This window comes from Gambusia affinis, linkage group LG08, assembly GCF_019740435.1.
Source record: "Gambusia affinis linkage group LG08, SWU_Gaff_1.0, whole genome shotgun sequence".
Classification (NCBI taxonomy): domain Eukaryota; kingdom Metazoa; phylum Chordata; class Actinopteri; order Cyprinodontiformes; family Poeciliidae; genus Gambusia; species Gambusia affinis.
In genome coordinates, this window is record NC_057875.1 from 1,945,210 (window position 1) to 1,961,526 (window position 16,317).

The following is a 16,317-nucleotide window of genomic DNA, read 5'->3' on the forward strand; positions in this document are numbered from 1 at the left end:
TGCTGCGGCGCTGCGAGTAACACTGTCGGGAATGTTTATCGGGATGAGCAACGCCGTAAGCAGGACTGGAAGTTTGAGCGCTTTTCGACAGGAGGACGACAGAGAGATGGACACGCTGCCTTGTTTCACTTTCCACTAATTAAAATGTCACGTTTTAAAGCTTTGGAGGTATCGTTGGTTATTTGGAAGGCAGTAGTTAACATTAACGTTGCTATCTGGGAAGGCTGCACACACCTCAGCAACACCGAACATTTTTTAACGCTACTTAAGCACATTTTGGTAACTTTAAGGGCACTCTATCTACGAAGATGCTCACTTTTCTGACCCTCTTTTTCCTCAGTAATCCATAAAATGTTGGTTTTGTGAAACAGACAAACATATCATACAAATCAAGTTCCACAGTGTTGTTTCATTTTGGAAAAATAAGACCATTTATATATCCTAATTATGATTATAGTCAACATTACATTGTTGGTTTTTAGTGGGGTTTTGATGGAAACCAGTTGTATAGTTACTGTGCCATGCAAGGGTCACAAATTAGTAAAATAATCACCCAACGAGAAATCTAAAGCCATGACAGATGTGGTTGGGTCACATAATGTTACATTCATTTTGTGCAGATGACCTTTAAAGGTATGCTTCATACAATTTGGGTTATTCATTTTTGCAGGTCTACTCTGAAACCTTTTAAAATCAGCTTTCCTACAACAGCAATAAAGCTAACGCATTAAAAATAGAAAACAATGAGAGAAAGGGCATGATCATTCATATCTGGTTTCATTTAAATGGATAAAAAGTGTGGAAGAATTCAAAATAAAAACAGAAAAACGATGTTTTGATACGGCGCTGTGAAAAAGTATTTACCCCTTTTATTCTGTTTTTGTTTTTAATGTTTCAGATTATCAGAAATATCTTATTATCAAAGATAACATGAATAAAAACAAACAGAAGTTTTCAAAAGATGATTTGAAATGAGATTATTTGAAAAAAAATGAAAATGAAATTATTTGAGCCAAATTGGAGGGTATTTGTGAGTGAAAGTTCTGTTTAAATGTGACTACCTCCCCTGTGAAAGGTTAACCCCGACCCCTGAAGATTTTGGAAAAATTCCACCAAAGCAGGTGGAGCTAAGGTACGCAGAGGGGCGTGGCCAAGAGTGGGTATGAGTGGAGGGGTGTGGTCTCGACAGAAGAAACTCTGTTGCTACCTTATCAACTTTGTCGCTGCGCCTCCAGCAACTTTTTTTCAAAACGCGACTAGCATCAAATATAGCGACTTTCTTACCGACTTTTGACCATTAGCCCCCTCCCACTTCCAACGCACTGAAGTCTCTCTTAAACAGTCATCATGCAGGAAACCGACCTGCCACCACATCTCAACTGGACTTAAGTTTGGACTTTGGCCAGGCCACTCCAGCCAATCACAGGTTGATTTGCTGTGTTTAGGATCCTCGTCCCACTTCATAAATCTAGTTAAACTGGACCAACAAACACGCTTTTCTGCTAGGAAACAGAAGTCATGGTTCCACGCTGTAAAAACACAAATTATTCTCAGGTAATTTCTGTCTAGTTTCTACTGCAAATGTCTCAGTGCACTGGATATAACACAAAACAAACTTGCAAAGAATTTTTCACCAAGATATAGGAGCTTGTTTTAAGTCAATAATTCCTTAATACTGATGAAAAAGTACTGCCTGCATTGGCAGATTGTCCCACTAAAAAGATGTTTTTCCCATAAGTGGAACAATCTGCTTCTATTTTTTGTAAGTTACTTTTGTGCTATTCCAAGTGCAAATAAAATATCTGCAGTAGGAGTGGAGCAGAAACACTTTTTTTGTTTTTGGTAAATATAAGACGGGCCTTTGTGGTTTTAACATTGAACTCTCCCTTAGAGACCATTTTAACATATTTTTCCCTACTTCTGTCTGTTGGGTTCTATTAAAATAATTTCTTATTCTGGTAATAATTACACAATGAGATGGATAGTGAAATGAGCCAAAAAAAATGTGGCTGATAGGCGGCCATGTTGGTTGGGACAGCTTTAAAGCTGTTCATGTTATCTTTTAAAATATTTTAGTGTGTGGAGAAAAAAGAAGATATCTACAAGGGGGTAATTGCTTTATCATGGCGTCGTAGCCAAAGGTCCACAAAGAAACACCTGTGCTGTATGCATGTTAAATCCTCACACACATGCGTTCATAGAGTGAAATCCACACTTTATGAAGCGTTTGAAGTTATTGCCTGGATATTTTGGCAATAACAAGGAGGATTGCTTGTTCTGTGCTGTGCATGGTCGATCTCGTTAAAGTCTTTGGTGCCTCCATGCTGACGGGTGAGGACAGTAGTTGTGATATTCCCTCAAAAACAGTGGAATGTTTCAGTAGTTTGATTCAGAAATCCTCCAAGTTATGCACATGTGCTCAGTCCTGAACGACCCAGAGGAAACGAAGGAGATGAAACAGAGAACAACAGAACAGAGATGCCTGATGTAACCAGCGACATACCATGTAATCACATCTTCAAGTACCTGGACCCGAGGCGTTAACGGGGAGCAGAACGTACCAGGATGAAAGCCGACTCCAGAGGGCGGCTGGATTACCCAAAAGCAGGTTTCTGAAAGCGCCCCAGTGGATTACCATCAGCCTGCCCACTTTTCTACCCTCTGCAGTGTTGCAACACTTTAGACAAGTGCACCCACCTTCACCCGGTACGAAACATCATTTTACACCAGGTTACAAAACCCAAATAAGCCCGACATTTCGTAAAAACACACACGTATTTTGATAAAACGTCCACAAGAATTATTGCAACAATCTCTAAAAAATAAACACAAGTACTACAGCCATGTAAAAGAAAATTAAGATAAGTTAAAAAGAGAAAAAAAATCACTTCAAATGCAAGTACTGTGGCATACCAAGGAGGAGGGCAGAAGGCTTTAACTAGACCACCAGCGGTTCTGATGTGCCCATGTTCATTCAATAGGGCAAATGGTTATTTGTACTATTGGCTAAATGAAATCAAACAGCAAACACACAAAGCGGCAGCCCTATTGGTTCTCTAAGTGTTCAGGGATGCCCGCCCCGTTGGCATGGCGATATCCGTGGTGTACCTGGCTTGAAGACAAATGGACAGCAGTGACGAAAACATCCATAAGGCGCCCCTTCCAGGTGCATGCGCGTCCCGTTTCCCGTCTGCTCTCTTCCTGCAGCGCTGGCGCCAACGCCGCACTCGCATCATCAGAGCTCACAAACAATATGTCAGATACTCAGGAGTGCCGCCACCAGGTGAGGCAGCGCCCCCTGCAGCTCAGTGTAACTATCAACCTGCTCATTGCCAACTTGAAACCATTTTAAGTCCCTTTTAAAATGGAGAGTTCCCCAGTTCCTGAACGGACCCTACGCTTCCAACCAGCCCTTTCCTTCACCCCGCTCAGTTTCTCTTCCAAACATCCCTCTGTGCTCTGTCTGTTGAACTACCTCATGGCAACAATCACTTTCTGTCAGGCCCTTCTCTCAGACTAGCTCTTAACCTTGAAAAACACTGGTGCATCTCAAGAAATTAGCATTTGTTGAAGAAAATAGTGATTTATTTCTGTAAAGTGTAATGATTATGACTAATAGAAACTCACAAAATCAAAGGAAAGATGGCTGACTCATTGACAGAGTCAGCCAATAAGAATATTGGTGGAAAGTTGAGTGGAAGGAAAAAGACCAGTTAAAAACATAATCTTTTCAGATTATATTTTTAAAGCAAATTTGAGATACATTTGAAAATCAACATCCCATAGTCTGGAGGAAGATAGAATACACATTTTAGCTTTTCATATCCATTTTCTCCATTTTCTGGTCACCCTTGTCCCTAATGGGGTTGGGAGGGTTGTTGGTTCCTCTCCAGCTACGTTCCGGGCGAGAGGCGGGGTCATGGGGTCACCCTGGACAGGTCGCCAGTCTGTCGCAGTAGCTTTTCATAGTCTAGTTTTATTGTAGTGTAGCCATGTACACAGGATGTGTACATGGCTACACTACAAATATCTGTTTTAATGACTGTTGTATTACTGTGCTAGATTGGCCACACTTTTTCCTTGCACTGAGTTTTCTATGAATAAGCTTGGAACAGCAAAGTTTCTGTGCTATATTTTACCCTCTTTGTAGTGAGTATTCATAGCAGTTTTCTCCATGATTACGTATAAAGTTTCTTTCTTAAAAGTCTGATTTTTTGGTACTTTGTAGTTTTTTAAAAGATTCAATTTTGGGTTTTATTTGCTGCAAGCCATAATCATTAAAATTAACAAAAAGAAATTACTGAAATATAAGGTTTCTTTTAGGGTTTTTTTAACATTTTTGTTATAATCTAATTCATTGAGATGCACCAAAAACTCTATTGTGTCTCAAACTTTATCCTGTAACCTCAAAACAACTGAGCTGTCTGTTCTTCCGAATCGTGACGCACGTTTTCTCATGTGATTAGCAGAAAACAAGGAAAACAGCTACAGCTTCACTCTATATCTATCTTTTTATATTTACAGGAATTTCCAGAGTGAAGTGTAACATGACTTTATCTCTGACTTTGGTAAGTACCCCAGGCAAATTATCTCATGCACACACAATAACAACAATAATAAAAAAAAAAAGAAAACAGCTCAGCGTGATTTCTGCTTTGACATTAATCTTCATCATCTGCGGGACGCTATGGTTGTGAAGCAGCGAGGGCTGAGCCTACACCTGGAAGAAACCTACAAGTGTCCCGATTAAGATGTGAAACCGGGGAAAACGCGTCACGCTAAGTTTAGCCGTAGTCTCTCGCGGCTTTCGGGACCCGAGCCGAGTAAACTGTGTCGGTAAATCTGTAAGGCACTACGAGGGAACGACGATCGACATCTAAAGACTTGAGGAGGATCCTGTGGAGATGAGCTACACACGCATGGCTGACAGTAGCACACAGACAATCACGTTGTACATGCCTATGTTATTATAACCACTTTGTGCAATCACATTGAAGAAGAAAAAATAACAAATAACTCTATTGGTATCAAGGGAATTAAAAAAAGAAATAAAAACAGGTGCATACTGCTACATTCTATACACGGGGCCCAGCTAAGACACCTAGATCAAACTGAAGGTGGAAAAAACAAAGGAAAGAATATCTATAAATACACTAAAAGATTTGTTGTCTTCTGTTGGTTAGATTTCCAGTTCCCTCCTCTGCTGGAGGAGGCGGAGTGGGCGGGGTTTCCTCTCTTCGTTTTCACCCCACGCCTCCGCTGATTTGGAAATACTAAGACAGTTCAAGGCCATCAGTATTTTTTTTATCTTTAAAGAGCAGCAGGTTTCCGTATTTCACCAAGTCCCAAAGCTTTTGGGAATTCAAACTTCCAGTCAACATCGCCCCCCTGTTCAACAGTCCCAAACATATCCAGGTGGAGGACAGGAGAGGAGAGCGGGGAAAGAAATTAAATAAATCTTAAAACATCCGCTGCCCTCGAAACTTCCCCCACAAAACTAATGAGACGTTGCTTCTTTCGTAAAGGAAAGCAAAGGGAGGGGAAACAAAAGCAGAACTGGCCCTTTTCTGGGGGGAAATTCATCAAAAGAAGAAAAACAGTCGGCATCATTTTTCTCTTCTCCAGAGGATCTGAGTCACGTTTCCTTCTGTTCAGTCATTCCTTCTTCAAGTTACACATGACAGCTTCATGAGGGTTGCATGTTCCTCTGTCTCTGTTCATGTCTGAGGTCGAGGAGAGGATGGGATGGAGGATGAACACTGCAAAAACACAAAATCTCACCAAGAGTTTTGATCCAGTTGCTGGTGCAAATATCTTAGTAGACCTGAAATAAGACAAAACTAACTTACATGGAACTTTTCAGCAAGATATGGGAGCTTAATTTCTTAATTTATATAAAAAGTACTGGTTATAAGTGAAATAATCCGACAGTGGAAAAAATACTTTTATCATATTACAATTTATAATAAAATACAGGAAAAGTGTCTCGTTCCACTGACAGATTATTTCAATTACAGCTTCATTTTCATCAGTATTAACCAGAGCTTGGTAGTAACTAGTAACATTTACTTTTTGAAAATTTTACTCTTACTTGAGTAAAATAGCTGGATACCCAACCCAGTGTGAATAACTTCACTGAATCAAGAACAACTAATAATTCACCAGACTAATATTGGCAGTTGTGAAATTTACTGAAAGGAATTGATTTAATTGATTTATTTTTCCTGTTTTTGTTACTTTGTTATGATTAGTTATATGAAGTATTTTTATTTTGGTCTTTAAAATACCTACAATTCCACATAACTTTGTCAGTCTGATGATGTAATTTTGTAATTTTAAATGACTGATGTAGCTTCATTGCCAATTACCAAATACTTTTTAACTCTTACTTGAGTAATTTCTTAACCACTTTTTACTTTTACTTGAATAAAAAGTAAAAGTGGTGCTACTCTTACTTGAGTACTTGGAGACTCTACCTACCAATAATCTCCCATCAATAATATTAACTAATTACAGAACAAGCTCCTAAAAGTTACTTGTAAGTTTTGTATTATTTCAGCGGTACTATATATTTGCACCAGAAACTAGACTAAAAATTCTTGGTGAGGTTTTGTGTTTTTGCAGTGCGGGAAGCAGCATCGCTGGGTCGGGGGTCGGGCCCCTTCAGTGTCGGTCCGGCTCGTCTCTAGAGGTAAGGATACTGGTTGACCTTGGTGGGACTCAGTGGGTATCCAGTGTAGACAGTGGAGGCGGGGGAGGCGCTGATGTAGGCCTGGTGGGCGAACTGGGCCTGGTACTGGCTGTGGTGCATTGTGGGCGACGGCAGCACGCGGTGGCTCACGCTGACCGGGACCTGGTGGACGATGCTGGGGGGGTAGCTCCCGTGCTGGACGGCGTGGCGAGCCGAGCCCTGCGACGCCACCAGGTGGGCCACGGTGCCGGTGGAGCCCAGGGCGGCGGGGGCCGTGTAGGTGTACAGGTGGGGCTGGCTGGGCAGGTGGGTGGCGGCCAGGTGCGGGTGGACGCCGCCCGTGTGGGAGGGGCTGTTGTGATGGAAGGAATATGGGGCTTGAGCGGCGATGTTGGGGGTGATGTAGGCCTGCTGCCGGCGGTGCCCTGCATTTCGCTCAGCCACCATGTGCTGCTGAGCCTGAAAGAACAGACGAACCAACAGAGTTCAGTCCTATTAAACTTCCTTCAACAGGTTAGGATAGAGCTGCGGTCTATACAAAACATTACATGTTTCACACAAAATCATTCTTAGGTAATGAGATTTTAGTCTGATCAGTTCTGAGCTCCTGTCCAAGCTGCTTTAGGGTCTCTGTCCCTCTAAATGCAAATAAGCTGCTGCTGGCCACACCTCATAACTCAACATTTACTCTCGCACAGGAAAATGGCTGCAAACAGATGCATAGCTTTACACGTACATCTTTAAAAAGCAGAAGTGGAGCCTCCTGCACAAAAAAAAAAAATAAAAAATGACATGCAGTTTCTGGATGGTTAAGTAAACAACAAAACACTTGTCTTTTCTAGCAGCCATTGTACAGTGCATACAGCAGTAAAACTAGCTGACCAAACATGCTGGAGCTCTGCTTGGGTTGCAAGGTAACGGCACGGTTATATTGGTATGAAGTCAGGCAAAAATCACTGAGCTTTTCACATGTTGAAGGTAGAAGTATTGTTTTTATCTGCAGATGCATTCTTTGCTACAAATAATGAAGCATTCATTAAAGGAATGTGTTTAATTATTTCATGTTAGGCAATAAAATGTTTTTTGTGTGTATTTTTTAACTGTATTATTTATTTATTTGCATTTTTCAATGCATTTCTAATTTTGTACAAAATATTAGAAATAAAAAATCCACAGGATTTTTTCTCTCTTACTGCTCGTCTGAATTATTGACAACGATAAAACTAACTGACCAAATGTTCTGGAGCTCTGCTTAGGTTGCTAGGAGACGGGCTGGGCTTTGCTGGGGTTGCTAGGTGACGGTTAGTGTCTGCTGATTTGTGACATTACATCCGGAAGGTTTTTGAAGCGGCTCATTTTCCAAATACAAAAAAACGTGAACTTATTGCCAAAACTGCTGGATGGTAATATTTTTTATTTGTATTTTGGGCTATTTTCAAAAGTTGTAGAAACCAAACCAAATAGAAGCCCAAAAATGAGCAAAGCTTGAATTTTACGTAAAACCCGCCCTGTAAATGTTGCCATGATGGAGCATAATCAAACATAATAATCGTAATGATCAGTTCCATTGACTGTTTGCTGTGTTCTGTACCTGGCTGAGATTGAGTGGCTGCTGCTGAAGTGGGTGTGGTCCTGAGCGCTGCTGTCGATAGGCCACGCCCCCGGCCACGCCTCCTGGTATGTGATTATTGCCCGTTGTCACTCCATTGGAGGATTTAAACTTGTAAGCTATATTCTGATGATTCAGTCCATCTGTTCAGTAGAAAAATAAATAAATCTGTTCACCTGCAAAGCAGCAACTTTTACTCCTGTATCTGAATTATTAAAGCGGCGTTTACCTGGCATCAGCCGCTCACATTCACTGGGCACCTCCGTGTTCTGCGTCTTGAGCGGAGGGATGATGATTGTGCGAGGGTTCCCATTGTTGTAGTTGTCCAGGATGGTGGTTTTCGTGTCGTAGCTGTTGTTGTTGTTGTGGTTGTGGGGTCTCGACTCCAGGCTGTAGGGGCTGTTGTGGCTGGAGCAGTCTGACTCTGGGGAATCATGGACCGTCACACAACTGATGACGTTCTTTCTGTGCTTGGAAGACGAGCTGCAGAAAACAGACAAAGATAGAAAGGAGGAATGTTTAATATATTTAAATTCTCAAATTTGTTCCCACTCTTCAAAATAGGAAAGAAAGAGAGCAGGCGACCTTTCATACTGTTCGAAGTTGCTATGAATGTTTAATTATTTTGGCTAATTTTAGTTTATGACACATCACAATATAATCCATTTTTTATGGTTTTCCTTGTGAGTGGTTTTTATTTTCATTATAATTTTTGTTTTTATTTGTTGCATCTTATTGTGGATATTTTAAACATCTTCTAATTCCAGTGTTATGGGTTCTTTACTAAATTAAAGTTTATTGGTATTTTAGACGGTCATAATCAACATATTACTTGAAAATAGTCTCAAAACAGTGATATTATTGTTTATCACAATAATCACTGAGACATTTTAAAGTCCAGCAAAATTTGTAAAAAAAACCCAACAACCTAAAACTAAAATCCAAACGGTTTTCTTAATTATGTTGCAGTTTCCTGCTGAAGGAAAAAACCCAAACGGACCCGTTGTTCTGCTTCTGGTCGTCGTCCTCTGAGTCGCTGCTGATGGTGATGATGCTGACGGCGGGGCTGGGCGTGTCGGGGATGATGATGGTCTGTCTGGGGACATGGTGCTGGTGCTGATGGTCGCGGGTGGTGCTTGAAGCCTGTTCTGCTACGTTGGCGCCCCACCCTCCTCCGCCGCAGCCCTGCGCCGGGGGGCAGTGGGACGCCGACCCGTTCTGTAGCACGGCACAGCGAGGGGGCGTGTTCTCCTTCACCCGCTTGGATCGCTGCGGCGACAGCACCATCTGGGAGGATGACACCTCATAGGTCGACACGTTCCTTGGAAAAACAGAGGAGGAGGAGGAGGAGAGAGATCAGGCCACGGATGCTGAAGATTCAGGAGCATTAAAGGGGAAGTATGATGTATTTAGTGCCGTTTTATAGAACAATCAAGTAAGAGTGTTATCTTTAGTTGTTTTAAAAATGCTGTATAGAACAAATATGACTTAAAAGAAATTACATTTCACAATTTGAATTACATTTCATAATATAAGACACCTTGAAATTGGGTCTCTGTCTCTTTAAAAACTTGTGCTCTTTCTGAAACTCTATCTTTAGGAAGTCCTCATGGCTCCTCTATCAACCCTTTAACTGCACTTTTACCAGCACTGATCTGAGAAGTAGCTCCTATGATGCCCTGTTTCTACCAGGAGTTTGCTAATTGCTGCTGGCTAGTCTGAAGGAGCAATGTGGGGTAGTTCAAGGGATAGGGCTGCTCTATGAGGCAGAAGCTCGTAAGCTTGGAAACTGCAGCAGGGAGGAGGAGCTACGTCTCAAAGGCGGGGCTAGGTCCAGCCAGCTGTTTTGCACAGCTGAATGGTTGCCATGGAGATTAAAGGATTCCTCAAACATGTCTGAAAAAATCAAGGCAAAAATCCAGGTATGTTTTTGATGAGGGATTAACATCATAACAGGATGTAAAGTTCAAAAAATGATATTACATAATACGACCTCTTTATCCCTATAAATTCCTCTAAAAGTCTTCATCAGTAATTTGCATACCTGGTCGACATCTGGTGCTGTTTGGTCTTTTTGGAAGAGGAGTTGTTATTGGTGGTTGACTGCCTCATGACATGAGCCACGCCCACATTCAGAGTCTGGTTTGATGGGAGTGTGACATGACCAGTCAGCAAGGCTGGCTGCTGCATGATGGGATTATAATGGCTCCCATGAGGATGGGAATTCCTGCAGAATGACACAAATGATACACATTCATCTCAATCAACAAGAATATTAGTTAAGTTATTTCATTTTAAGAAGCGAAACAAACATATATACATTAATTCCACATTGTTAGTGCCAGGTACACTTTTGCTAATCTGCAAATGCACAAACAGTGGAGCTACACTTTAGTTTAGCACTTTGTGCTACCATGTGGCCTCCCCCAAATTAATTTTTTTGGATAAATTCATTCTAAAACGGTAATTTACGTGGCTGTATTGTATGCTTCTACCTGAGTAAAGTTTGATATCTGTTGAAGTTCTGGTTATCGATTGACCATTAAGAGCTAACAAGAAAGATTTGCTGTTGCGTATTGTTGGCGCTAACGTTAGCTAACTCATTAGCTATGTTGAGGCCTTGTTCACAAGATGAGCTCACAGTTGTAGCTCATGTCATGGCTACATCTGTGACTATCACACTTTTTCCTTCCACTAATCTTTCCAATAATACACTTCTTTCTAAGAATGATTGTCTATGGCTTATACTCCTTGTTTTATTTTATTTCAGATTTTTTATTGGATGTAATGTCATCTTCTGGTTGTCTTAAGCTGTAAGCCTTAATCATTTAAATTACCAAAGGAAAGCTATACAAGTTAAAACATTTTTAACTGACTTGATAAAATACATTTACTTTTTCAATTATATTTTATTTCATTCAAATGCATGTCAAGAATCTGCAGAGAAAGTGTCAGATAGATCTGCAAAATGATATAAATCAGTAAACATTGACAGGAACAAAGTATTTCACAGTGAAGCCAGTAGGTGGCAGTGGTTCTCTTTTCTGAAGAGGCTAAAAAAACGATAGGAGAGAGCAAAGAGGGAGGGCAGAGGAGCTGACACCAGCAGCTGTGGAGCGATAGCTCTGCAGAGGAAGTGCGACACTTTCCCGATCTTCTCTCTGAGGACTACAGAGCTACGACTGGACAGGAGGGGAAGGAGTGGCAGGGCGGGGGCTGTCTTCCCACAGACGGGCAGCCCTAAATGGATCCAAACATGCATCGCCCTGGCAACCTCCAATGCATACACATTATATATCTGTATGTATATGTCCCTCTGTCCCGCTTCGATCTAGCCTCCCATTCATCAATTAACTTCAGTGACAGGCTGCACTCTGCATGGCGTCTCGATCCTCCATTTCTCTGAGGTCAACCTGCTGATGCTCCAGGATGTTCGCATTTCAAGATAAAGTTACTAAAGACGCAAAGATTCCTGAGTTAATGGATCAGACTGGAAATAAAAACAACACAAATGAACTAAAAATAATTCACACATTATATCATTCATTATTATTATTAATAATGTCTTGTGATAGCAGGGACAAAGTAAACTGAAATATAGCAACATTGTATGATTTCAAGCCTCCTCACACAACCTATATGAAGAAAATTGGAACAATCCAAACAAATTGTGTTACTTAAATGCTTAAACACAATTTACAAAGAAAGTAGTGAAAAATCTATCAAATCTATAAATAATGTTTTGTTATTCGAACTGGCCTAAAACAGGAAGTTTAGTCTCATTTAACTTTAGACAGTGAGAAAAAATGTTACATATTATACACCTCTATTTATGTATGTATAATAAATCCTGGTTTCAACTGTAAATAACGCTTTGCAAACTTTTTTTTTCTAATTAAATGTCAGATAGCACTTTATTATAAAACACTGCAGTTTGAACACCAAGAATTTTCAAGGACTTTACACTGATATCAAGAACTTTCCAAACCTTGAGAACACCTCGTTGTAATTCAAGCATTTTCAGGGATTTCAATCACCTGGGTGAACTGTGCAGAAACTACTGAAGTGTTTACCTCCAGTTGGCGAGAGTCTGTGTGCTGCCCATGGAGTCTGGGATGACGGTGGCGTGCTGGACGGAGGTGTGGGTGAGCTGCTGCCATGCTGGAGGCAGCAGGATCTGCTGGGTGCCGCTGGGCCAGGCCTGCTGCAGAGAGAGAACCCGGGTCAGACCAACCATTTAAAGGTCACGACAAGAAGACAGAAAACTGAAAACTGGCCAGATTATATACAAAGTGCAGAAAAGGTGCTCCTTTAACAAAAAAAATTCCTAAATAATTTACTAAACTAACTAAAAAAAATCAATGTATTTTACTGGCATTTGAAGTAATGCTAACACATAGCAATGCAAAATGTTTTACAGTAAACTAATGCTAGCATTACATAAAACATGACTAATTACTTAATACACACAGCCTATTTATATTACACAGGTTTGAATATAAAGTGAAGGCCTAATTAAGCCACCGCCAGAAACAAACTGTGGAAAAATGGCTGGAGATAAATCCAGATCAATCAGAGAGGAAAACCTGTTAGAGGCTGCTGGACTGCTGGACCACCATCCTAAATATAAACCCTGAGATGATAGGCTTCCAACCTAGAACGGCCTAGTCAAAGTCCTGACATTAATACAATAACAAATCTGGAACAAAACCTGAAAACTTAAGTTCACAGATGCTCTCCTCCAATCCAAAAGAAGGAAGTCTAAAATTATGTGTAGTGTTGTGTTCAAACAGCAACAGGCAGGAGCAAAAATCTGACCTTTTTTATTTTTTATGTTGGTTAGTTGAAATATTTTAAATAATGTAGCATGAGAAAATGGTGGTTTCTTTTCAAACAGCATGAGTGGCATCATTAAACTCAAACCAGAGTAGCTAGAGGGCAAATATCTGATGAAGTTTGTCAATTTGAGGGAGACATCCGTCAAGAGGGGGGCGCAGGGCCGGACCTAATAAAGATACCTCAGATCCTTTCTTTGAGTGTGTGTGTGTGTTTCTGTGTGTGTGTATGTGTGTGCGTGGGCGTGTGTGTGTGTGTGTGTGTGTGTGTGTGTCTCGGTGCGAACATGAGCAGCTGAGTGTGTGATGCTTGACTGTGATTATGTGTGTGATGTGGGTCAAATCAACCAGCGCTCTAATTAGATTCCTACCTCTCTTCAGGTTGCTCTGAAAGAGCCTTCTTTGAATTTCTTATGCAGAACCAGAGACCTAGCGAGTGTAATCTGCCTGCAGATGTGCCATGTGTGTCTGAACACGCCCATGTGTGTGGGGGGGGTGTGTGTGTGGGTGTGTGTGTGTGTGTGTGTGTAGCCCTAGCAGTTTAATGCAGCTCTATTGATTAGCACTTTAATGTCAGGGCTAATGAATTGTTCCATTAATATTGTTTATGCATCTATTTACAACACCATCAGTATGTGTTGCAGAAATGTCTTCAACACTTTTTCTGATTTTTGGTCACAGCTACATGTTTTGGATCATCAACTACTTTCACTTTAAGACATCCTAAGTAAATACAGAATGATGATTTCATTCATTTAGGGAAAAACATCCATCCAAGCCAACTAACATCTTGTAAAATCACTTATTAATCACATTTTTGGTTCTATTTCACATCTCAAAAAACTAATGAAAAAGCACCAGTTAGATACCAAGAAGTTGGCAAAAAGACAAAAAATGGCTTTGAAAAAAAAGCACAGCAGTCGTGATGGCAGTGTGATGGTCTGGGGCTTGATGAGGAATGATTTTGAAGGACTCACATGTTCTTTTCAATTACAAGAAAGTGTAGAAGGAGAATGTTCAGCTATCAGTTTGAGACTGCAAGTCCAACTACAAATATCTCTCCACGAGAACGTCAAGTTATCAGAAACTGTGGTGTTAGCTCTTGGTACTAAAGTGTGCACAACCAGATGTCTACTCCCAACTGTCAATTAATAGAATATAAACTACAGTTTATATTTACTCAGGTTATCTTTTGTCTGACTTCTTGGGTGATATGCATTTATCTATTTTTAATGGATTAAACCCATTAACTCTTCCATTTGGAGCAGAACCTCAACCCCAACCTTTCCAGACTCAAGACCAATGTCGCAGATTTAATGGTCCTGATTCTCATCATGGTTTGATTTTGAAGATATGAAATATTTGATCAAAACAAAAAAAACCTCAGAAACAGACAAACCCTGTAAGGAGGTAAAACACTTCTTTAAGGCGGTGTTTCTGTACTGTAATATTTGCGTGTGATTGGTTTGGTTTTGTGTGTGAGGCAGGTTGCACAAAGCTGAAGGTTGGGGGTGGAGTTGGTGCAACATGGCTGCTTTGTCTCAGTCATAATGACTGACATCTCTAATGGAACATTCTGGAGATGTTCTTTCCACATCCAGGGCCTTTTATCAGCGGCCCGTTAACAGACTCTAATACGTCCAGCCCATCTCCTGCTCTCTCTATCTAAATTCCTGCCACTCTGCATGCCTTTCTCAAGCGCCGTCTGCGTTGTGTAACTGGCTCGTCTGCCCTGAAATGGTAACCCAGTTAAGGGGTTGTTTTCTTTCTCCTCAGAGCCCACCATCACCATCAGCGGCCCACCGCCTCCCACCGCGACCCGGACTGCCTGGGAGAAACCCTTTGTCACCTCAGGCCTTTCAAAGCCCCGGCTCTCACTCCCCAATTGTTTCCACATTTTCTGCATTCCTGCTCTAGATAAAGGTCCTGCTGGTTTCCCTGCCTCCCGGCTCAGAGCCGCTCACCCCCGACCTTCGCTGCTCCCTCTCCCTCTCTCTCCGTTCTGCACAGCCAGGTGCTGGAGACCAACCTTGACTTGGCTCAAGGTGGGCAAAGAGTCCGTGGGTAACAGTAAACAAGCAAGAGGCGAGCTCAGACCTCCCACTGCAGAGGAATAAACACACTCACCACATACCCAGTTATTAGGTGTTCTGCTCACTGGCCTGTAAAAGCCATCTGCTTCAGTTAACTACTGCCTGTCTTTGTTTAACATGTGTGCAGACGGAGGTGACAAGGAACACCTGCAGGGCACGGAGGAAGAACGTTACTGCAACATAAGATTGGCTTTTTTTTCTCCATTTTAATCATTATTAAAATTGATCTTACCATGGAATATCAGGGCCACAGTACATAAAAAATAAAAAATATATACTCACAAGAATAAAGCTATAAAATTCTAAGAATAAACTTGTATGGAAAAAAGTTGCAATAATACAAGAATAAAGCCATGTGAGAATAAAGTCAAATTAGAATGAGAATAAAGTGGGAATAATAAAAGAAAAAAGTCATATTTTGAGAATGAAGTCACAATGTTATGAGAATAAAGTCATAATATGAGAATAAATAACACAAGAAAAAATCATAATATTAAGAGAATGAAGTCATTACGAGAATAAACTCATAAGAGAATAAGTCATAATATTATGAGAATAATGTCACATGAGCATAAAATCAAGATAAAAGGAGAATAAAGTTTTAAAATACAAGACAAAAGTCAATATTATGGAAATAAAGTCACATTATTACAAAGAAGTAACTTATACGAAACTAAAATCATAATTTTATGAGAAGAAAGTCATAGTATTACATGAATAGTTACGATACTACAGGAATAACGTCATAGCAAGACTTTATTCTCATATGACTTTTTTATTATTTTATCACAACTTTATTCTCGTAATTTTCTTAATTTTTTTATTTTCTTAATGAGGCCCAACACCCGTCGTAGAACTGGTTGCTGTAAGCGTTGCTGACTTTTTGCTGCCTCACCCGAGCTTCTCCCTGACCTCTGGAGATCCTGGGAGGCCTGTAATTTGGAGCGCCTGACTTGGAAGCAGCCATGGAGCTAATCACCATTTGGTATCTGACAGATTAACTCACCGTAGAAACACACACACGTGCACAGGCGGGCGCACGCGGTTTCGCTCCTCGCATGCCTGCCTACTGGATGATTAACTAGAGAT

At 40.8% G+C, this 16,317-nt stretch overlaps 1 protein-coding gene across 2 annotated transcripts in view; it reads right to left on the reverse strand.

Annotated features, from left to right (window-relative positions):
- Positions 1-605: 605 nt before the first annotated feature.
- The window catches only part of hipk2 (homeodomain interacting protein kinase 2), a 94,400-nt gene continuing 78,688 nt past the window's right edge, over positions 606-16,317 (reverse strand). For both annotated transcript variants that reach the window (XM_044126065.1, XM_044126066.1), the window contains exons 10-15: positions 12,374-12,504; positions 10,345-10,527; positions 9,301-9,621; positions 8,530-8,783; positions 8,283-8,443; positions 606-7,150 (exon numbers count right to left, since the gene is read on the reverse strand). In XM_044126065.1, the coding sequence (XP_043982000.1) occupies positions 6,686-7,150; positions 8,283-8,443; positions 8,530-8,783; positions 9,301-9,621; positions 10,345-10,527; positions 12,374-12,504 (1,515 nt within the window). In that variant the 3' untranslated portion in view covers positions 606-6,685. The remainder of the gene's footprint in view (positions 7,151-8,282; positions 8,444-8,529; positions 8,784-9,300; positions 9,622-10,344; positions 10,528-12,373; positions 12,505-16,317) is intronic.